This window comes from Budorcas taxicolor, chromosome 10, assembly GCF_023091745.1.
Source record: "Budorcas taxicolor isolate Tak-1 chromosome 10, Takin1.1, whole genome shotgun sequence".
Classification (NCBI taxonomy): domain Eukaryota; kingdom Metazoa; phylum Chordata; class Mammalia; order Artiodactyla; family Bovidae; genus Budorcas; species Budorcas taxicolor.
This window is the reverse complement of record NC_068919.1, coordinates 59,213,309-59,237,849: the sequence shown is the minus strand read 5'-3', so window position 1 is coordinate 59,237,849 and position 24,541 is coordinate 59,213,309. Positions and strand designations below refer to the sequence as shown.

Below are 24,541 nucleotides of genomic sequence, written 5' to 3'. Positions count from 1 at the left end.
AGGTATGGAAAAAAGGGAACCCAAATACACTATTTATGGGAGTGTAAACTGCTACAGCTACTGTGGGAAATAGTATGGAAATAGACTGAACTGAAAAAACTAAAATAGAGCTACCATATGATCCAGCAATCCCAGTCCTGGGCATGCATCAGGAAACAATGAAAACTCTAATTAGAAAGGAAACAAGCACTCCACTGTTCCCAGCAGCACTATTTACAATAGCCAAGATATGAAAACAACTCAAAGGCCCACTGATTCAGGAAGAAGTAGTGTGTGTGTGCACGCGCATGTGTATGCCTGCCTGTTGTGTATGTAAGAGAGGGTTACTCAGCCATAAAAAAGAATGAAATATTGTTATTTGCAACAACATGAATGGACCTAGATAATATTATATCATGTGAAGTAAGTCAAAGATAAATACAGGATATCACTTATATGTGGAATCTAAAAAATAATACAAAGAAATGTATTTACTTAACAAAAATGTTTGATTCCGACAGAAAACAAGCTTATGGTTACCAATGGGGAAAGAGAATGGGGCATATAACAATAGGAGTAACAGATATACACTACTATACATAAAATAGATAAGCAAAAATATACAGCAAATATATATTCAATATTTTGTAATATATTCAGTATGTTGTAATAACCTAAAATGAAAATAATCTGAAAAAGTATACATATATCTGAATTACTTTTCTGTATACCTGAAACTAATACAATATTGTAAATCAACTATACTTCAATAAAAAATGAAAGATATAAGCCTGACTCAATGTCACAATGGTATATGTTTCTTAAACTTGTAATTCAATGAAAAGTTTATTTGTAAAATTAAGATCAGTGATCACAGATCACTATAACAAATGTAACAATAATGAAAAAGTTAGGAATATTGTGAGAATTACCAAAATGTGGCACAGAGATAAGAAGTGAGAAAATTCAGTTTGAAAAATGGGGCTGATAGACATGCTTGAATGCACAGCTGCCATGAATGTTCAATTTGTAAAAAGTGCAGTATCTGTGAAGTGCAATAAGATGAGTTATGCCTATAATTTCTCCTTCAGAGTGCCTGTTAGAATTTCAAAGATATTATCCTTTTACAAAGTTATTTTGTTCTCTTGAGTATGAGTTCCACGATAAAGTATCAGTATTTGGGAGCAAGATGATGTTTCTCATTCTGACCTAATTGAATTTTCTTTTCTTTGCACATTCATTATAAACTATTGGTACTGAGACAAAGAACTGTTTCATTTATTATAAATTATTAGTTTTGAACATATGTCATCACTGAAATGAACTGGGCACACATTCTTTATAAAGTCACTCATTGCCCACAAAATTTGGTCATAATTGTATTAATATACTCTCGCTGTGTAAGAAGTTGGTGCTAGAACCCCAGCTTTTTCCTTTCACTACTCAGTGGTGATGGTTTTCAGTAGACTTCTGTTAATATTTGTTAGTGAATATCCTAATTTTTATTCTTTTCAGATACTTGAAGTCATCATTTTAATCGGTTGTAAAAAGACAAGAGTACTTTAAAGCTTATGAAGAATGGCTATATTCTAGTCCTTCAGGAAAACTGTGGTAACGTGTTTCCCAATTCTGCTGTCTGAATTAATGTCACACTTCATTTTCTTGTGCACTGCTCCATGGAGGTTAGTTATCGGGCAAGGCACTATATGGAGAATCATTTGGGTACAAACAAAGCGGTCCTGTTCTGGGACCTCTCAACAGCTGTAGTTGGGATGTGACAAGCCAAGACACAGAGACTTCTTAAAGGCCTCTCTTCAGACTCTGGGGTATTTGATTTCCTTTTAGAATCACAGAGTATTAGAGAGTGGGCCTCAGAAATTGTAGGGTCCAATTTTATTATAGTATAGGTGTAGAAACTGCAGCTTCTTGAAAGGAAGTACCTTGTCTTTGAGAGCTTGAAGAGGTGGTGGTGGTGGTGGTGGTGGTGTGTGTGCACCTGTGTGTGTGTGTCTCAGAAAAAGAACAACTCAAAGGCAAATTTTGCTCTTATCTACCAAAAATAATGTCCCAGGATGAGGCTGCAGGAGACTTTGCTGTTTTCCTCATATCCCTTAGAGATACTTCTGGGAGTATTCTCAGAGTTGCTTCTGAGATTCCCATGTTGAAGTGCTCATTCTACACATAATGCTATTGTGTAAGAAGCAAAAGGAAGGTAGGCAGCAAGCAGTGGCCAGGATCTTCTCTACACAGTAGAATTCATTTGATTCTTAATCCTAAAAACTGAATTCCTGTATAACTTCTCAGAATGTGGCCTAAACTCATCTTAGAACCATCACTTCCTGCTTACTGTTTACCTTGTTTACAGCTTGTTAAATATTTGAATGCTGGATTTGGCAGTGGTATCATACATTCACAGTATACTACTACTACTACTGCTAAATCGCTTCAGTCGTGTCTGACTCTGTGCGACCTCATAGACGGCAGCCCACCAGGCTCCCCCGTCCCTGGGATTCTCCAGGCAAGAACACTGGAGTGGGTTGCCATTTCCTTCTCCAATTCACAGTATACCCAAGTTAAAAAAAAATGCTATTACTAAATACATGTGCCTTACTCTATAAAAGATAGTACCACCTTTGGGATTTCACCCAGATGCTACATGGCCTGGAATGATGTGTAAAATAGGGTTACTGTTTTAGTGAGTTTCATAATTTAATACATTATCAGCATAGTCTAGAACGCTGAAGGAATAGGACTATTGGAAATATTAACACAGGTTTAACTAAAAGCATTCAACAAATGTCCTTGCCAGGACGTCTGCTCCACCTTAAGAAACAAAGATGAGTGCCCCACTTCATGCATCAAACTCGCACTGGTCATCTATTTAACATATGGTAATGTAGATGTTTCAGCATTATTCTCTTATATCATCCCAGCCTTGCTCTGGGACAACGTCAAGAGATAGGGTGGGGAGGGAGGTGGGAGCGGGGTTCAGGATCGGGGCGGGGGACACAAGTATACCCATGGCCAATTCATGCTGATGTATGGCAAAAATCATCACAATACTGTAAATTAATTATCCTCCTATGAAAATAAATAATAAAAAAAGAAAGATGAATAAGAGATGGTGTTTGGCTTTAAGGAATTAATAGGAATGAGAAGGGACAACAGGCAGTTTCTGAAGCAGGAGACAGAACTATAAAAATTAGGCCTAAAGACTATTAAAGCCTAGCAACCTGTTTTCCTTTACTGCAGGACTGTCTCAAATTGGACAAGGGTGCTCTGTGTGCTACTACAGTGTCCTATGCAGCCTCCTGTCACAGAGGACACTGATTCTGTCTTTGCTGTAGGACTAGTACTAGTCGTGGTGTGTAATATGTATTCAGGGAGTGTATACTATTCATTTTCTACTGAACAAGGATTCTTATTGATATCTCCGTGCAGGTAAGTCTTAGATTTCATTTTGACAAGTCTAGTCATCATCATAAAGTTACTTTTTGCTATACTGTTTAAGAAGTCAGGGAAGTATGAAATATCTTTAAGGAAATTTTTCATTAAAATGGTTAACAGAAAGGTTTTGGTGCTTCAAATGCTTGGCTCTGGGAAATTTAGTTATGGGTAACAGTTCACTCCTTGATAAGGGTGGATAAACAAGTTGTTAATTTATAGAGATTCCACCATTTTTGTAATTTACAACCTTGAAATGAGATGTTCCAAGGGTTGTTTGGAGGAACTTTAGCCATCCCCATTATTTCCATCACCCCTACTCCTTCCACAAAGTTATTCCACATAAACACACAAACTTTGGGTTTGCTTTGCAAATACTGGTTCTCTAGACTCTCGCTTGTAACTGGATTGAATATCTAAGTCCCTCCTACAGAGGGAAATTCTGGAGTCCCCACTTCCCAGAGGTCAACCAAAATGGAACAAACAGAACAAACACATATGAGGCCACCACTTAAGGGAGCCAGTGTGATTTTTTTTTAAATACCGAGGACTTCAGCTCTAAGCTACAACAGGGTTTCTACCTTCTGAAACCCTGGAACATCTTGTAGAATCACCTGGAGCCATGAAATGGTAGTGATTTTTCTGGGGTAAATGTGTTGTAACAGAACAGATTTTATTCAGTTTCTCCTTTGCTTGTCCATCTCCTAGGAAGAGAGATGGTTGAGTAAACACAAAATTATAATTTAGTCAATTTTTAATATTTACTTGAGATAAGACCTTTTAAATTTTAATCATTCAGGCTGTGACTTTTCCATCTGATTTTTCATTGGCTAATACACGTATAGAAAGAATATCTGTTTTTTCAATGTCTGAGGATCATTTAAACTATCTGAAAATGAAGGGTTTTTTTTTCCTCTGGTTTGATACAAATTGGGCTTTACCCACATTTACACTAAAAAAATTAATAAAACTGAACTCTTACTAAATCTCTAGGATGAGAACCCCTTCTGCTCCCCCTCTTATTTTTCCATTGAGCCATGTTTACAATCTAAAAGTCCAAATTGTGGCTAAAAAATTGATACAATGTACTCCCTGGAATGTGATTACCTAAGGCAACCAGCATATTTTATTTCATTATTTAGTTCAATAATAAGTTTGCTGAATCGTGGTTTGTGTCTTATGCATTTTATTAAAGGAAAAGAAAAAACTCTAACTAGAAATTTAAACTGAATCAGTAAGAAAGAAAAAGGCCAGACCTTACAAGCAATTTTGTAATTGTCTCTGGTTCAAGGTGGCTGCAAAATGCTTACACCACACACATGCACATACTTATTCATGTAAAACAAAACTCCTTTGTTCCTCAAGTTCTTTAAAAAAAATGTATGATACTCATTCCCCACCTCTCCTTTTCTTAACTTGGCCCTCACTCCTAATTGGCAGAGTTTGTGAAACTTAGCAACCTACTCAGCAAGTCTAGAACAGCTTCAAATAACAGTTATCTAAAACAAAAAATAAAACCTCCTTTTCTCTTTGAAAAGCAATATTTAAATATTTGATACATCCTTTATCTTATTATGACTCTATGATGTTTCTCTGCTTATAAAGTACTCTGTTAAATAAAGCTTAAATAAATTTTTTAAAAATTTAAAATCTTATCCTTTGAGGAATCTTTGAGGTCCTAAAAGAGTTATTAGGTTTTCTTAGGTAACTACTATCAATGCAAATTAAACAGTATCAATGTGAATTAAATAAAGGAAATTCATGGATTAGAAATAGGACTATAAAAAGGCAATCAGAATTTTATACATTCTAGGTTACTTTAGAAGTTATTTAGCTGAGGGCTTATACAGAGAGTGGCATACTTTATACTATGGATTGAAGCAAAACCTTGCACAATGACAAAAGTAGTTTATTTTGGAGCAAAAACAAACAAAAATTAAATAAAACTAGGATAAAAGGAAAAAATCCAAGTAAAAAGAAGCAAAATGTCAATAAATTTTGAGAGCTCAGATGGAAAATTAACTTGACTGGTAATTTTGTTGAATTAAAGAATGAATGAACAAGATAACATGTATTCTTAGGCCATGAAACTTCTAATATTGGAAAGCTAAAAAGCGACAAGGTGGAAGAGAGCTCTATACATGCTGGCTGTCTGATATATAAAAGTGATATCTCAAGTTCTGTGAATGGATTAAACTTTTGTTCTTACTTAAGACAGTGCTGTCTACAGTATTGTTTTGTGATGATGAACATGTTTGATATCCGCACTGGACAACAGTCACAAAGAGCTTGTGAGCACTTAAAATGTGACTAGTGTAAGTGATGAACTGAAGTTTTATTTATCCTTGATTTTATTTTTATAAGTTTAAATAGCCACAGATGGCTATTTAATACACACACAATTCCAATAAACTGCAGAGGAAGGAACACTTCTGAACTCATTCTATGAGTCCAGAATCACACTTATACCAAAATCATACAAAGATATCACAAAAAAGAATATCGTAGGCCAATATCACTAATGAACATAGATGAAAAATCTTCAACAAAACACTAGCAAACTGAATCCAACAATATATTAAAAGTGATCAAGTGGGATTTATTCCAGGGATGTAAGGATTTTTCCATATCACAAATCAATCAGTATAAAATACTAAATTAACAAATTGAAGAATAAAAACCACATGATCATCTCAATGGGTACAGAAAAATATTTTGACAAAATTCAACATCCATTCATTTATGATAAAATGTTTCCAGAAGGAGGGCAAAGAGGGAACCTATCACAACATAATAAAGGCTATATGTGACAAATCCACAGGTAACACCATACTAAATGGTAAAAAACTGAAAGCATTTCTTCTAAGATCAGGAACAAGACAAGGATGCCCATTCTCATCACTTTTATTCAACATAGTACTAACCCTGGATAGACACATCAATAAGACAAAAAATAGAAATTTAGAAAATCTAAATTGGAAAGTAAGAAGTAAAACTGTCACTGTTTTCAGATGACATGATACTGTACACAGACAATATACATTCTCAAGACACCACCAGAAAACTACTAGAGCTTATCAATTAATTCGGTAAAGCTGCAGGATACAAGATTAACATATAGAAACCTGCTACATTTCTATATACTAACAACAACTGTGTGTACAAGAAATTAAGGGAAAAAAATCCTATTTACCATTGTATCAAAAAGAATAAAATACCTAGGAATAAATCTACCTAAGGAGGTAAGAGACCTGTACTCAAAAAACCATAACATACTGATAAAAAATCTGAAGATGAAAAAAACAGATGGAAAGATATACTGTGTTCTTGGTTTAGAAGGATTAATATCATTAAAATGACCCTAGTATCCAATGCAATCTATAGATTCAAAGCAATCCCTATCAAAATTCTGAGTGTATTCTACAGAATATGAACAAATAACTTTAAAATTGTATGGAAACACAAAAGAGTCCTAACAGCCAAAACAACCTTGAGGATCATGCTCCCTGACATCAGACAATACTACCAAGCTACAGTAATCAAAACAGAATGGTACTAGGGCAAAAAGAAGACACATAAGCCCAATGGCACAGAATAGAGAGCCCAGAAATAAATTCACATACCAACAGTCAATTAATCTATGACAAAGGGGGCAAGAACATACAATGGAGAAAGGACAGTCTCTTCAATAAGTGGTGCTAGGAAAACTGAATAGCTATATGTAAAGTAATTAGCCTCCAATTAAAATAAATTTATATTAAAAAAGAATAAAACTAGAACATTTTCTAACACCATATATAAAAATAAATTCAAAATAGATTAAAGACCTAAATGTAAGGCCAGAAACCATAAAACTTGTAGAAGGAAACAGGCAGAACACCCATTGTCATAAACTGAGGCAATATTTTTTGAATTTGTCTCCTAAGCAAAGGAAATAAAAGCAAAAATAAATAAATGGAACCCAATTCAACTTAAAAGTTTTTGTACAGCAAGGAAAACTACTGATAAAACAAAAAGACAACCTACTTTAATTGCTGAAAATATTTGCAAATGATATGACTGATTAGGAGTTAATATTCATTGCATATGCACAACTCATATAACTCAACATCCAAAAAAACCCCAAACAACCCGATTAAAGAATGGGCAGAAGAATAAATATACATTTTCCCCAGGGGGAAATACAGTGGCAAACATGAAAAGATGCTCAATAACACTAATCATCAGGGAAATGCAAATCAAAACCACAGTGAGACATCCTCACATTGGCTATCACCAAAAAGAAGAGAAATAACAAACGTTGGTGAGGATGTGGAGAAAAGGAAACCCTTGCACACTGATGGTGGGTGTTTAAATTGGTACAGCCACTGTGGAAAATAGTATGTAGTTTTCTCTAAAAAATAAAAATAGAGCTACTATATGACCCAGCAATTCTGTTCCTGTGTATATATCCTAAAAAAAAACCCAATACACTAATTCAAAAAGATATAAGCATCTCCATGTTTATAGCAGCATTCTTTACAAGAGCCAAGATATGGAAGCAAACTAAATGTCCATCAACAGATGAATGCATAAAGAAGATGTGGTATACACATATCACACACACACACACAGCCATAAATTTTGCCATTTTCAGCATTTCAGCAATGTGTATGAACTTGGAAGGATTATGCTAAGTGAAATAAGTCATATTGAGAAAGACAAATACTGTATGATATCACTTATATGTGGAATCTAAAAAATACAACAAACTAGTAAATATAACAAAGCAGACTCACAGATTTGGAAAACAAACCAGCAGTTATCAGTAGGGAGAAGGAAGAGGGGAGGGGCAGTATAGACAAGGAACTAAGAGGTACAAACTATTGTATATAAAACAAGCTGCAAGGATATACTGTATTGTACAATATGAGGAATATATCCAATATTTTATAATAATTATAAATGGAGTATAACTTTTAAACTGCAAATCACTATATTGTATACCTGTAACTTATATATGAACTATACTTGAATTAAAAAAAATAGCCAACAATAACTAGTGGCTACCTTGTTAGGCACTACAGCTCTTGGAAGATAAAAAACAGTAATTATCTAACAGTGTATACATATTTATATTTCTTTAAATCTTGCTTTAAATAGTATAGATTGCCATTTTATATAATACTGCAAAATATCATTGAATGGATCACATATCTACTAATTACGGTTTTCTAAACTATCTGTCTAGTCGAAACTGTTCTTTTTTCTTAGAGAAACTATCAGAGTATGAGAACAGTAAGGAAGAGAAAACTGCCTTTAATGGGCTAGTTCCACAAAACTGAGCCTATAGAAAAAGAACCAATGGCTTATCTCTTAAACTAAATTATATTCAGAATCCGCCTAGGGTGTTGTGACTAGCCAGGTTACAGTCCATTTTTTCAATGGTCTTCTTGCATGTTTTGCCTCATAAAATTCCTAAAACTTGGGCAACTGCTCTCTTATTTGCTTCAACCACCAATGATGCAGAAAGTCGAATTCCTCCAACAAGTCACAAATCTCAGGATCCAAAAGGACTTGAAATTCATCTAGTCCAAGCCATTTGCTTGATACACATAGAGGACATTGGCTCAAATCTGGGCTTAAATTAGAGTAAAATTTCCCCTATATTGCTGAACTACTGAGTGACGGAACTGAGCTGGAAAAATAACTAGATGAAAGAGTTCTGGATTAGACACCTTTTAATCCCCCAGACATTTGTCTTTTAGCTAATTGAGTCTTTCAAAAATGTGATTACCAGGACCTTCAGTTCAGTTTAGTTCAGTCGCTCAGTTGTGTCCAACTCTTTCCGATCCCATGAACTGCAGCACGCCAGGCCTCACTGTCCATCACCAACTCCAGAGTTCACACAAACTCATGTCCATCTAGTCGGTGATGCCATCCAGCCATCTCATCCTCTGTCGTCCCCTTCTCCTCCTGCCCCCAATCTCTCCCAGCATCAGAGTCTTTTCCAATGAGTCAACTCTTTGCATGAGGTGGCCAAGTATTGGAGTTTCAGCTTTAGCATCAGTCCTTCCAAAGAACACCCAGGACTGATCTCCTTCAGAATGGACTGGTTGGATCTCCTTGCAGTCCAAGGGACTCTCAAGAGTCTTCTCCAACACCACAGTTCAAAAGCATCAATTCTTTGGCACTCAGCCTTCTTCACAGTGCGACTCTCACATCCATACATGACCACTGGAAAAACCATAGCCTTGACTAGATGGACCTTTGTTGGCAAAGTAGTGTCTCTGCTTTTTAATATGCTATCTAGGTTGGTCATAACTTTCCTTCTAAGGAGTAAGCGTCTTTTAATTTCATGGTTGCAATCACTATCAGCAGTGATTTTGGAGCCCCCCAGAATAAAGTCTGACACTGTTTCCACTGTTTCCCCATCTCTTTGCCATGAACTGATGGGACCAGATGCCATGATCTTCATTTTCTGAATGTTGAGCTTTAAGCCAACTTTTTCACTCTCCACCTTCACTTTCATCAAGAGGCTTTTTAGTTCTTCTTCACTTTCTGCCAAAAGGGTGGTGTCACCTGCATATTTGAGCTTATTGATATTTTTCCCAGCAATCTTGATACCAGCTTGTGCTTTTTCCAGCCCAGAGTTTCTCATGATGTACTCTTCATAGAAGTTAAATAAGCAGGGTGACAATATACAGCCTTGACGTACTCCTTTTCCTATTTGGAACCAGTCTGTTGTTCCATGTCCAGTCCTAACTGTTGCTTCCTGACCTGCATATAGGTTTCTCAGGAGGCAGGTCAGGTGGTCTGGTGTTCCCGTCGCTTTCAGAATTTTCCAAGTTTATTGTGATCCACACAGTCAAAGGCTTTGGCATAGTCACAGAAATAGATGTTTTTCTGGAACTCTCTTGCTTTTTCCATGATCCAGCAGAGGTTGGCAATTTGATCTCTGGTTCCTCTGTCTTTTCTAAAACCAGCTTGAACATCAGGAAGTTCATGGTTCACGTATTGCTGAAGCCTGGCTTGGAGAATTTTCAGCATTACTTTACTATTGTGTGAGATGAGTGCAATTGTACGGTAGTTTGAGCATTCTTTGGCATTGGCTTTCTTTGGGATTGGAATGAAAACTGACCTTTTCCAGTCCTGTGGCCACTGCTGAGTTTTCCCAATTTGCTGGCATATTGAGTGCAGCACTTTCACAGCATCATCTTTCAAGAATCACCTCCAATAGCTTTGTTTGTAGTGATGCTTTCTAAGGCCCACTTGACTCCACATTCCAAGATGTCTGGCTCTAGGTGATCCATTGTGATTATATTGGTTGTGAAGATATTTTTTGTACAGTTCTTCTGTGTATTCTTGCCACCTTTTCTTAATATCTTCTGCTTCTGTTAGGTCCATACCATTTCTGTCCTTTACCGAGCCCATCTTTTCATAAAATTTTCCCTTGGCATCTCTAATTTTCTTGAAGAGACCTCTAGTCTTTCCCATTCTGTTGTTTTCCTCTATTTCTTTGCACTGATCACTGAGGAAGGCTTTCTTGTATCTTCTTGCTATTCTTTGGAACTCTGCATTCAGATGCTTATATCTTTCCTTTTCTCCTTTGCTTTTTGCTTCTCTTCTTTTCACAGCTATTTGTAAGGCCTCCCCAGACAGCCATTTTGCTTTTTTGCATTTCTTTTCCATGGGGATGGTCTTGATCCCTATCTCCTATACAATGTCACGAACCTCTGTCCATAGTTCATCAGGCACTCTATCAGATCTAGTCCCTTAAATCTATTGCTCACTTCCACTGTATAATCATAAGGGATTTGATTTAGGTCATACCTGAATGGTCTGGTGGTTTTCCCTACTCTCTTCAATTTAAGTCTGAATTTGGCAATAAGGGTACATGATCTGAGCCACAGTCAGATCCCGGTCTTGTTTTTGTTGACTGTATAGAGTTTCTCCATCTTTGGCTGCAAAGAATATAATCAATCTGATTTCATTGTTGACCATCTGGTGATGTCCATGTGTAGAGTCTTGTCTTGTGTTGTTGGAAGAGGGTGTTTGCTATGACCAGCACATTGTCTTGGCAAAACTCTATTAACCTCTGCCCTCCTTCTTTCCGCTTTCCAAGGCCAAATTTGCCTGTTACTCCAGGTATTTCTTGACTTCCTACTTTTGCATTCCAGTCCCCTATAAGGAAAAGGACATCTTTTTTGGGTGTTAGTTCTAAAAGGTCTTGTAGAGAGCAATATTGCATAGGAACCTGGAATGTCAGGTCCATGAATCAAGGCAAATTGGAAGTTGTCAAACAGGAGATGGCAAGAGCGAATGTCGACATCCTAGGAATCAGCGAACTAAAACGGACTGCAATAGGTGAATTTAACTCAGATGACCATTATATCTACTACTGCAGGCAGGAATCCCTTAGAAGAATTGGAGTAGCCATCATGGTCAACAAAAGAGTCTGAAATGCAGTACTTGGATGCAATCTCAAAAATGACAGAATGATCTCTGTTCGTTTCCAAGGCAAACCCTTCAATATCACAGTAATCCAAGTCTATGCCCCAACCAGTAACACTGAAGAAGCTGAAGTTGAATGGTTCTATGAAGACCTATAAGACCTTTTAGAACTAACCAGGTCCTTAATATATGTTAATTTACCTGAAATGAACTGACTTGAAAGATACAATTCATAGTAACTTTTAGTAATGACACACAAATTGTTAGTTACATATTAGTGATAAACAATCTATATGTGCACTTGTGATCAAGATTATTGGAAGTTTTTTTATGAATAAAAGTAAAAAGGAATTGCACATGGCTCTAAGGAATTTCCCACTAGATTCTGTGTAGATGGTGAGTTATACAGAACTGGTGATCTACTATGAGTCTCAGGGTTTCTTTTTCCCCCCATTGACTATTTGAATCTCCCCCAGCATGGATAATTCACAACAAATGGTTTCTTTGTATAGGTTTTATTTTATGCTGAGATAAATGTTGATACGAGTATATCCTGTATTAGTTTTAACTGTAGTTTAATCACCTGCCTCTTCATAGTTTTTACATTTTAGTCTGTAGAAATGTGTGGTGGTGGCAGCATGTGTTGATAGTAAGACAAAACACTCATCATGACATTGCATTGAGTTCAGATTTTTCCCAAACTGCACCAAAATGTGAATGAACATTATAAACTCAGGTTAGAAATACAGATATAGCCTATAGACTTTACTTTTAAATGAGACTCAATATTTTGTTTTTGAGTTTTCTTTTTAAAAAAATAATATTTGTTTCACATGTAAAATAATTATTAGACTTAAGAGTTTAGTTTACTGGAAACTAAAAAATAAACTGAAAAATACTCAAAATTCTAATAGTTATTTTAAACATAAAAGAGTTGAGGTAATCTACAAAAATGCAGACAAATGTGAGAAGGGAAAACTAGGAGCTCCAAATAAATTTTGCACAAGATTCTTCCCAGTTTGAAAACATACTACACATTCAGCTCTGGGTCCTAGAAGTCAGTTTTTCTTTTCTGTTTTACTCAAAACACTAGTATTAAGCAGTCACATAAAAAAAAGAGAAATTCAAAGATCATTCACTAAAAAATTTATATTTTCTACTAGCAATGATTTAATGTATATTATCTAGTAAAAGAGTTGATAATTTTCCTTATAAATATACACTAAAAATCATGCCAGAACCCACAGCACCTTGTGACGTATGCTCACGCTCCCTCCTCCCTCCTCCTCTAGACACATCTCCAGTCTAAAATCATGTCAGAACCCACAGCACCTTGTGGCGTATGATCACGCTCCCTCCTCCCTGCTCCTCTAGACGCACCTCCAGTCTTCTCAGTGTTCATATGTGGGCCCTGAGACACTGACAAGAAGGCAGTCTTCATCTTCTCTTTTATGGCTTTAGCAAATCATTCTGAGTCAAAGGAAATATTACCTGTGATGTTGTTTATTTTTAAACAAACGAACCAGACCAAATGGATCTGGTCCACGAGACTCTGATTTTAAAATTGCATACTGATCAAATATCATATTGTTCTGAATTTAGTTGAAAATAGTGTGTCATAAGAATCACTTTTGTAGTAACTTATAAGGGAAAATAATCTGAAAAAAAATGAATATAGATATGTAAAACTGAATCACTTTGCTGCATACCTGAAACTAATGCAATACTGTAAATCAACTATACTTCAGTAAAAAAACTAAGTAATGAAAAAAATGAATATGAATGCCACGCATGAACCTCCACTGAAATGCAGTCTTTATGAACTGGTTGGAAGGAGAATATGTTCGAGATATCCATTTGAAAGTATGGCAGGATAAATCTCTCTGCGAGTCCTGATAAAACTGATTTTTAATGAGTGGAAAAAGAGAATTTGTTTCTAAAGAAATAAAGCATTTTGAAATAGAATGTGCTCAATCATGCAATCTTATATGTCTGAAGGAAAAACTATAAAAGTTATTTAATACAGGACCAGCTGTAGAAGTTTGAATTAACTATATATTCTCAAATATGACAACATTATCGAGGCATCTCTTTTCTTTTGTCTTCTGTTGGCTTCTCTCCCTCTTACCAACCCTCTCCCAAACCATAATTGTGATTATTTTTAAAATCCTAGAATATGTTTTTTTTTTTCATTTTTATTTTATACCAGAGCACGGTTGATTAACAATGTTGTGTTAATTTCAAATGTAGAGCAAAGTGATTCAGTTATACATATACTTGTATTTATTCTTTTTCAAATATTTTTCCCATTTAGGTTAATATAGAATACTGAACAGCATTTCCTTGTTTGTTATCTCTTTTAAATACACAGGTCCTTGTTTGTTATCTCTTTTAAACATAGTGGTATGTACATGTCAGTTCCAAGCTTTTGATCCATCCATACCCCTTCCCTCTTGCTAACCATAACTTTGTTCTCTAAGTCTGTGAGACTAGAATATGGTCTTATCTTCTGGAATTATACATGCCCCCTGGGTAAACAATTCAGCACCAGAGTTTTTGAGTGCATTGGCTCAGAAGCCAGGTTGTCAAGGATAGACTCCAAGTGTTATCACTTACTCTGGTGTCCTCAGACAAATTATCTAACTTTCCAGTGCCTCAGTTTCCTTATCTGTAAACTAGGGATAATAATAGTAATTATCTCAGAAGTTAACAGGATAATTAAATGAGTTAATAAATGTAAAGTACTTAGAAACAGTGCTTGGTATACAGTAACTTGGTAAACAGTAACTTTTTAATAAAGCTTAAAAAACATTTTATAATGACAATTTCAAAGAGTAACTTTGGACTAATGACTCCTAAATTTCTATCTCTATCCTCTAACTTTCTTAATTTTAACAATAATGTCAAATTTTGTCAAAAAAATAAAAAGAAATTTGGTCTTATATTTATATAAAACTGTTATATACCCACCCATCAGACATTTATTTAATACCTATTTTAAGATACTTTTTTTTTTCTTGTGTCAAGGATATGGAGGCAAATAATTCTTTATTCTCTACTGGGTGAGAAAAACAAGTAGAGAAATGGTTACACTACGATGTGATAAATATTTGGATTGAGGTATATAGGGGCTATAAAATTATTGAAGACATTTGTCTAAATCAGACTTTTGCTCAAACATTGTGAGTTATCCATTGCTGTACAGCAAATTATCCTGAAATCTGGCAGCATAAAACAAGAAACATTTATTATTGGATAGTTTCTGCAGGTCAGGAATCTGGGCACAGCTCAGCTGGATACTTCAGGCTCAGGGTCCCTCACAGGCTGCAATCAAGCTATGGCAAGGGCTGCAGTGATCTCAGGAACAAATGAAGGAGAAGCTGCTTCTAGGCTCACTCATGTGATTATTGGCAAGACTTTCTTCTTCAAGGGTTGTTGGACTAAGGGTCTCAGTTTCTTTTCTTTTCTTTTTTTTTTGCTTTTTAATATGGCTTTTAAATTGCAATAAAAATATATTATTTCCCACTACACTTAGGGTCCAAATAGCAGGGTCTCAGTTTCTTGCTGACACTTTCCTGCCTCTGGGGAGTCTCCACAGGACAGCTCGCAACTTGGTAGCTGGTTTCTCCCAGAGGGCTCCAAAAGAGCAAGCAAGAAAGGCTGAGTAGGACTGATGTCAGTCTTTTCGTAGCTGAATCTCAAAAGTGACATTTCATTATGTTTGCTATATTCTATTTGTTAGAAGCAAGTCATAGGTTCAGCCCATACCCAATGGGAAATAATTACACAAGGGCATAAAACAGAAGGCGGGAACCACTGAGGACCATTTTAGAGTCTGCCAATCCCAAACATGATGAATTAAATTTGTCTTTTTCTGTTTTTGTTATTTATCTCCTCCACTTTCTCTACTCTCTCCTGCTCCTTCACTCTGAATAGATGCGTTTACTGCAGAGTGTTATTTTTCCACTTCAGAAAAGCCAGAGGACTCCAATAAGCCCAGAGAAAACTAATACAATATTCTAAATTCTGAATAGCTGTAAATATAAATGTAAATAAATAGCTGTAAATGTAAACTTTCAGGAGAAAGATAAATTTAATGATCGTACAGTCATCACAGATAAAAGAAATCTGGACACAAATTTTATTAGCAGCTACCAAGATCTTGGTTTTAACATAACATTGTAAAAATCAACTATACTTCAATTTAAAAAAATTACTGACATGTACACACTGCTATATTTAAAGTGGATAATCAACAAAGACCTACTGTATAGCACAGGGAACTCTGCTCAATGTTATGTGGCAGCCTGGATGGGAGGGGAGTTGGGGGAGAATGGATGTGTGTATATGTATGGCTGAGTCCCTTTGCTGTCTACCTGAAACTACCACAACATTGTTAATCAGCTATAACCCAATATAAAATTAAAAGTTAAAAAAACCCCAAAACAACAACAAAAATTTTAAAGGAAAGACATGTTAAAATAAAGATCTTGTCGAAAACATTACTGGGCTGTGTCGCCGACCACCAGCCTGGACTGTCATGTCAGGCAAGTAGCAGAACAGCAGACTGTTGCCAGCTCTGCTGCATGAATCGCCTGGGCAAGCTACTCACCCTCGAGCTTTGACTTCCTCATTTGTAGAGTGGCTGTATGAGTACCTGCTCTTCCCACTCACAGGAGTTTTACCGTTTCTCATAATAATACATAGAGAGTCAATATATGCTTTGAAACACTGTAAAGTGCTGATGAATGTAAGGTATTATCATTTTGTTCATCATTAGATATAGGAAAATTTTTTCTTATCAGCAGGTATTACATTTTACAAGCTCAGAAAGCATTATGGAAAGTCAGTTACTTTCTTTTCTTAAAAAATTTTGTTTTTTTGAAGTGTAGTTTATTTTTATTGTTGTATTAATTTCTACAAAGTGATTAGTTATACATATATACACATTTTTCCATATTCTTTTCCATTATGGTTTATCACAGGATATTGAATGTAATTCCCTTACTATACAGCAGGATTCTGTTGTTTACCCATTCAGTATATAATAGTTTACATCTGCTGATCCCCAACTCCCCATCCATCCCCCACCACCCCCGGCAGCCACAGTCTATTCTCTATGTCTCTGAGTCTGTTTCTGTTTCACAGGTAAGTTCAGATGTGTCATACTTTAGATGTACAAATGATATCATATGGCATTTGTCTTTCTGCTTATTTCACTTGGTATGATAAGCTCTAGGTCCATCTATGTTGCTGCAAATGGCATTTCTTTTTTATGGCTGAGTAATATTCCATTATGTATGTGTACCACATTTTATTCAGCCATTCATCTGTAGATGGACATTTAGATTGTTTCCGTGTCCTGGCTATTGTAAATAGTGCTGCTATGAACACTGAAGTGGTATGTATCTTTTTAAATTAATTTTGTCCATAGCTGACATTTTCTGAATGGTGATTTCTTTCAGATCTTTAGGAAATGAAATACTCTCCTAAATGGTTTCATGTTGTAGATATCCATTTTGTGCTTTTCCCATCTCAACCCATACTTACACTCTTCCCACATTCTCAGTAAATTGGTATTATGAAACCTTGTATTGCTGTTTGACAAATCCATACTCATCAGAAATATAAATAGAGACATTTTTTACAATCACAATAAAAATTAGCTAAAAATAAAAATAATCTATTATGAATGGTTTTAGATATCTTTCAAGTTTCACTTCTAAACATTTAAAAATTTTGAATTTTAAACATTAGTTTGAATAATTCAAGATTTATGAGCATCCTTAAATTACAAGTCTCAGAACAGACTGAATTAGTTCTCTAGTTTGCCTTTCTCTTTGTGTTCCAGAGTCATCCAAGTTAATTCTATCTCCCTGTGGTCAGTGAGACTCTGGAGGTTATCTGGACTGAAATATGGGAGAAGGGTCCTACAAAGAATCCTCAGAATCTGCTAGAGCAGTGTTCTCCACATTTCTAGGATCATGTATCCTATGAGTAAAAGCTATGTGAGCACACACCCTTATAGGTATAATTTAAAATTTAGAAATTATACACATATCAATCTGTATTAATATATTAGGCATATTATAAAAGATGCCATCTACAAATAGAAAAGTGAGATGAAATAAAATATTTAAAAATAAAATTTAACATGATATTTATTAATGGTACACTGAACCTTTTATCCTCAAATTATAGAGATTTGTATTGAGGTCTATACAGTTTATAAATGCCTTGCAAATTAAACTGGCATCATACTATTATTTGCTAATTTTGAAAAGTACAATGTACATTTAGGGCTAGGCTCATTGTTATAACAATGATGTCTATCCATATTTCAATTGATGTTTTTGAAAATTTTAATTTTTTTGGCCTATGTCTCAGCAGAACTTATTGGATCACCACTAATTTTGTCTCTCAGTGTGATTGAAAAGGAGCTCCTTCAAGAAACAGGGGAAATATCATTCAGTCTTTTTTTTTTTTAATAGTCTTGCATTATAAATATTACCATCAATCCAAAGTTTCTTTTCAGGGAAATGTTTAAAGCTATTGGTCCACTAGTAAGTGTTAATTTAGTTAAATTACATGATATAATCTATAACTCTGCTTAACCATCAAAAGAAAACAGCAATAAATTGTGAACCTCAGACAATAACATAAGAGCAAAGATGTCATTATTATCCCTCAATACAGTAGAGTGAAAACTGAAATGTCAACTGAGTGAGGGTACTTGTCTTCTAAATATTAGTCAAGTGTAATTTCTTTTTTATTTTTAAAGATATAAATAGATACAATATATATATTTTCCACCCAGAGTTGTATATACCCCAGTTTAGAGACCATTTACTATATCCTTTTGTGTTCATCCATGTCCCTAGTGAGACCTGGGCAAAAATCGGTTACACAGAAGGGGGACAAGAATGTAAACAGACACCCCTGCTGCAACCAAAGAGCTCCAACTTCATTAAATTGTTGGGTTGGCCAAAAAGTGTGTTTGGGATTTAAAAAAAAAGGAAAAACCCAAAAGAACTTTTTGGCTAACTGATATATTTTTATACATTAAGCTAAGAAATATTCAGTTGAACAAAGGATTACATAGCTAAGCTATGTCTGAAACTTTCTTCTGGAGAAATCTAGAAGCCCATGACCCACAGTTCTGACAAATGTTTGAAATGGAACACTTTACTAACGAGCTAAACATACCAGTTTTTTAAGTTCCTGAGTTTTATGTTTGTTTTATTTCTAAATACTTTTACCCAAACATGCTATGAAAGTTGTGAATGTAATTCAATGCTAAATAGAGCATTAGTTATAAAAGACAATAATTTTTTTTTCTTAACTGAGACATTAAAAAAAGCTAAAAGTTTTGAATATTTTGGAGATAGATCACATTAAAGCAAAGCTTAAAAAGGATATGGTTCTTTCAGTATTTCAGTGAGTTTAATCCTGACTTGTCTAGGGGCTTTGGAAATACCAGCTACCTCATGCATTTTAAGATAATATAAAATCAGTGGACTCTGACCTCCAATATTGAAGAGAACACGGTGAAACTCTGGACCACTACTGATAAAATGTGACTGTAAGGGGTAGGAAAAAAAAAAGAAGAGTCAATTATTACTTTTGTATATTTTTAAAGAACTATAAATTAAATATATCTGCATTATAACTATAAATACAATTATTATCTGGTATATTAAAACAAAGGGAAATTTTGCAAGGCATTCTTCTTAATGAAAGTGCTTATGAGCCTATGAGTGTGTGTTGTAAGGCTCTGGTAGTCTTTAGCATGAAGACAGGCCAATAGAGATCATTCTATCTGAAGAACAGAGAGAGAAAAATGAGCATAACCCCAGAAAAAGGGATAGGAAAAAATATGAAGAAATAATGACTGAAACTTTCCAAGTTTTAAAAAAACACATCCTAGAAACTTAACTCCAAGTAGGATAAAGTCACATCTGGATGTATCATAGTCAAAAGTGTTAAAAATGACAAATAGAAAAATTTCAAAAACAGCAAGAGAAAAATGACATATAAGAGAACCCCCAAAAGTTAACAGGTGACTTCTCATCAGAACAATGGAGGCCAGAAGCCCATCAAAGTGCTGATGAAAGAAACTTCGACCATGAATTCTGTGCCAGGGAGACAATCACCATAATTATAATTGCTTCAATATTCTACTATTGACTTATTGTAGAATACAAGGTAAGTATAGCAACTACTCATATGTTGTCTTTCCTCAGTTTTTGTAATTCCTAGATAAGAGATTTATTGTTGATTCCATTTCCTATGTGGAAAAATTTTTTTTCTCATTTGTTTTAACTGATATATAAAATTCTCATATTTCTTTTGCTTATGGTCAATTTTTTACTGTATTCATTCATAGGTGCTCCAAAATTACTTCAAATGGTGGGACTATTGTAATTCCACTGTTGTCTTGATGCAATTCATATCAGGATATATCTAGCCTGATCTCAAAAACTGCATGCAAAATGGAGTGAGCTCTGTCAGGTTTAAAGGGAGATCTTGCCTGTCTAGAAAGATGTCTTAATGACCCTTTTTCTGAGTTCTGCCTTGGTAATAATAAGACAGAAACTCTATCTTACTGGTTTTCGATATAGACATTTCTGTTATTTTTCTGCAGTTACTAGTTTCTAAACTAGGAAAACCACAGTACACAGATCTGTCCTCCTCTATGAGAATCTATGACTTTTAAAGGATAGTTCCATCAGTCAAGAGCATAAATAGGCATTAAATGCAAATCCAGTGTTTTGTGGAGCCTTAGCCATTTTCTTGGGTACTTTAAGGTTGCAAGTTGTCCAAAGAACTCTTGCTAAAGGTATACCAAGTAGCCAAAATAATTAACAGAAGTCTCATTGCTTCCAATTACCCCCACAAAAGATAATGGCAGAAAACTCTGAGAACTTTAAGATTCCATGACCAAGGAGTGGTGGCTGTGTGGGCACAGGAGGGCCTAGAAGAGCTATCCCAAGTTGAAGGTCAGGAAGGGCGGTGGTGAGGAGATACCCTTCGTCTAAGGTAAGGAGCAGCGGCTGCGCTTTGCTGGAGCAGCCGTGAAGAGATACCCCACGCCCAAGGTAAGAGAAACCCAAGTAAGATGGTAGGTGTTGCAAGAGGGCATCAGAGGGCAGACACACTGAAACCATACTCACAAAAACCAGTCAATCTAATCACACTAGGACCACAGCCTTGTCTAATTCAATGAAACTAAGCCATGCCCGCGGGGCAACCCAAGACGGGCGGGTCATGGTGGAGAGATCTGACAAAATGTGGTCCACTGGAGAAGGGAATGGCAAACCACTTCAGTATTCTTGCCTTGAGAACCCCATGAACAGTATGAAAAGGCAAAATGATAGGATACTGAAAGAGGAACTCCCCAGGTCAGTAGGTGCCCAATATGCTACTGGAGATCAGTGGAGAAATAACTCCAGAAAGAATGAAGGGATGGAGCCAAAGCAAAAACAATACCCAGCTGTGGATGTGACTGGTGATACAAGCAAGGTCTGATGCTGTAAAGAGCAATATTGCATAGGAACCTGGAATGTCAGGTCCATGAATCAAGGCAAATTGGAGGTAGTCAATCAACGATGGCAAGAGTGAACATTGACATTCTAGGAATCAGCAAACTAAAATGGACTGGAATGGGTGAATTCAACTCAGATGACCATTATATCTACTACTGTGGGCAGGAATCCCTCAGAAGAAATGGAGTAGCCATCATGGTCAACAAAAGAGTCCAAAATGCAGTACTTGGATGCAATCTCAAAAACGACAGAATGATCTCTGTTCGTTTCCAAGGCAAACCATTCAATATCACAGTAATCCAAGTCTATGCCCCAACCAGTAAGGCTGAAGAAGCTGAAGTTGAATGGTTCTATGAAGACCTACAAGACCTTTTAGAACTAACACCCCCAAAAGATGTCCTTTTCATTATAGGTGCCTGGGATGCAAAAGTAGGAAGTCAAGAAATACCTGGAGTAACAGGCGAATTTGGCCTTGGAAAGCAGAAAGAAGCAGGGCAAAGACTAATAGAGTTTTGCCAAGAAAATGCACTAGTCATAGCAAACACCCTCTTCCAACAACACAAGACAAGACTCTACCCATGGACATCACCAGATGGTCAACACCGAAATCAGATTGATTATATTCTTTGCAGCCAAAGATGGAGAAGCTCTATACAGTCAACAAAAACAAGACCAGGAGCTGACTGTGGCTCAGATCATGAACTCCTTATTACCAAATTCAGACTCAAATTGAAGAAAGTAGGGAAAACTGCTAGACCATTCAGGTATGACCTAAATCAAATCCCTGATGATTATACAGTGGAAATGAGAAACAGATTTAAGGGCCTAGATCTGATAGATAGAGTGCCTGATGAACTATGGACGGAGGTTCGTGACATTGTACAGGAGACAGGGTTCAAGACCATCCCCATGGAAAAGAAATGCAAAAAAGCAAAATGGCTATCTGGGGAGGGCTTACAAATAGCTGTGAAAAGAAGAAAGGCGAAAAGCAAAGGAGAAAAGGAAAGATATAAGCATCTGAATGCAGAGTTCCAAAGAATAGCAAGAAGAGATAAGAAAGCCTTCTTCAGTGATCAATGCAAAGAAATAGAGGAAAAGAACAGAATGGGAAAGACTAGAGATCTCTTCAAGAAAACTAAAGATACCAAGGGAACATTTCATGCAAGGATGGGCTCGATAAAGGACAGAAATGGTTTGGACCTAACTGAAGCAGAAGATATTAAGAAGAGGTGGCAAGAATACACAGAAGAACTGTACAAAAAAGATCTTCACGACCCAGATAATCATGATGGTGTGATTACTCACCTAGAGCCAGACATCAAGTGGGCCTTAGAAAGCATCACTACGAACAAAGCTAGTGGAGGTGATGGAATTCCAGTTGAGCTGTTTCAAATCCTGAAAGATGATGCTGTGAAAGTGCTGCACTCAATATGCCAGCAAATTGGGAAAACTCAGCAGTGGCCACAGGACTGGAAAAGGTCAGTTTTCATTCCAATCCCAAAGAAAGGCAATGCCAAAGAATTCCCAGACTACCACACAATTGCACTCATCTCACATGCTAGTAAAGTAATGCTGAAAATTCTCCAAGCCAGGCTTCAGCAATACGTGAACCATGAACTTCCTGATGTTCAAGCTGGTTTTAGAAAAGGCAGAGGAACCAGAGATCAAATTGCCAACCTCCGCTGGATCATGGAAAAAGCAAGAGAGTTCCAGAAAAACATCTATTTCTGCTTTATTGACTATGCCAAAGCCTTTGACTGTGTGGATCACAAGAAACTGTGGAAAATTCTGAAAGAGATGGCAATACCAGACCACCTGACCTGCCTCTTGAGAAACCTGAATGCAGGTCAGGAAGCAACAGTTAGAACTGGACATGGAACAACAGACTGGTTCCAAATAGGAAAAGGAGTACGTCAAGGCTGTATATTGTCACCCTGCTTATTTAACTTCTATGCAGAGTACATCAAGAGAAACGCTGGACTGGAAGAAGCACAAGCTGGAATCAAGATTGCCGGGAGAAATATCAATAACTTCAGATATGTAGATGACACCACCCTTATGGTAGAAAGTGAAGAGGAACTAAAAAGCCTCTTGATGAAAGTGAAAGAGGAGAGTGAAAAAGTTGGCTTAAAGCTCAACATTCAGAAAACGAAGATCATGGTATCTGGTCCCATCACTTCATGGCCAAGAGATGGGGAAAGACTGGAAACAGTGTCAGACTTTATTTTTTTGGGCTCCAAAACCACTGCAGTTGGTGATTGCAGCCATGAAATTAAAAGACGCTTACTCCTTGGAAGAAAAGTTATGATCAACCTAGATAGCTTATTCAAAAGCAGAGACATTACTTTGCCGACTAAGGTCCATCTAGTCAAGGCTATGGTTTTTCCTGTGGTCATGTATGGATGTGAGACTTGGACTGTGAAGAAGGCTGAGCGCCGAAGAATTGATGCTTTTGAACTGTGGTGTGGAGAAGACTCTTGAGAGTCCCTTAGACTGCAAGGAGATCCAACCAATCCATTCTGAAGGAGATCAGCCCTGGGATTTCTTTGGAAGGAATGATGCTAAAGCTGAAACTCCAGTACTTTGGCCACCTCATGCGAAGAGTTGAGTCATTGGACAAGACTCTGATGCTGGGAGGAACTGGGTCAGGAGGAGAAGGGGACAACAGAGGATTGGATGGCTGGATGGCATTACTGACCCGAAGGACGTGAGTCTGAGTGTACTCCAGCAGTTGGTGATGGACAGGGAGGCCTGGCGTGCTGTGATTCATGGGGTCGCAAACAGCCGGACATGACTGAGTGACTGAACTGAACTGAAGTGAAAACAAAACTTTTATAGCCAAAGTCAATTTAGTACTAAATTTGAAGAACCATGCAATCCAATGAACTTTGGAAGGGTCACAAAGGATGAACTAGGAAGTCCAAGCAATGGTTTCAGCCATCTGCTTTTCTGTTACTTTACTAAATGATAATTGCTGATAGTGGATAGAAAGCTAAGCTTTGATTTTGAGGTTTGAAAGTGTGTACTGTCTATGCTCATATGGACACTGGAAACCCAAAAGCACTCATTCAGCATTTGGATGACACTGGTGCATAGAAGGACTTCCTTGTAGCTCAGATGGTAAAGAATCTGCTTGCAAT

General features: G+C 36.4%; 1 protein-coding gene across 1 annotated transcript in view; it reads right to left on the bottom strand.

Moving 5' to 3' along the window:
• FAM227B (family with sequence similarity 227 member B) overlaps positions 1-24,541 on the bottom strand; it is a 206,195-nt gene that overhangs the window by 16,376 nt on the left and 165,278 nt on the right. Inside the window, exon 11 of the mRNA XM_052647370.1 lies at positions 19,274-19,436. Within this exon, the coding sequence (XP_052503330.1) occupies positions 19,274-19,436 (163 nt within the window). The remainder of the gene's footprint in view (positions 1-19,273; positions 19,437-24,541) is intronic.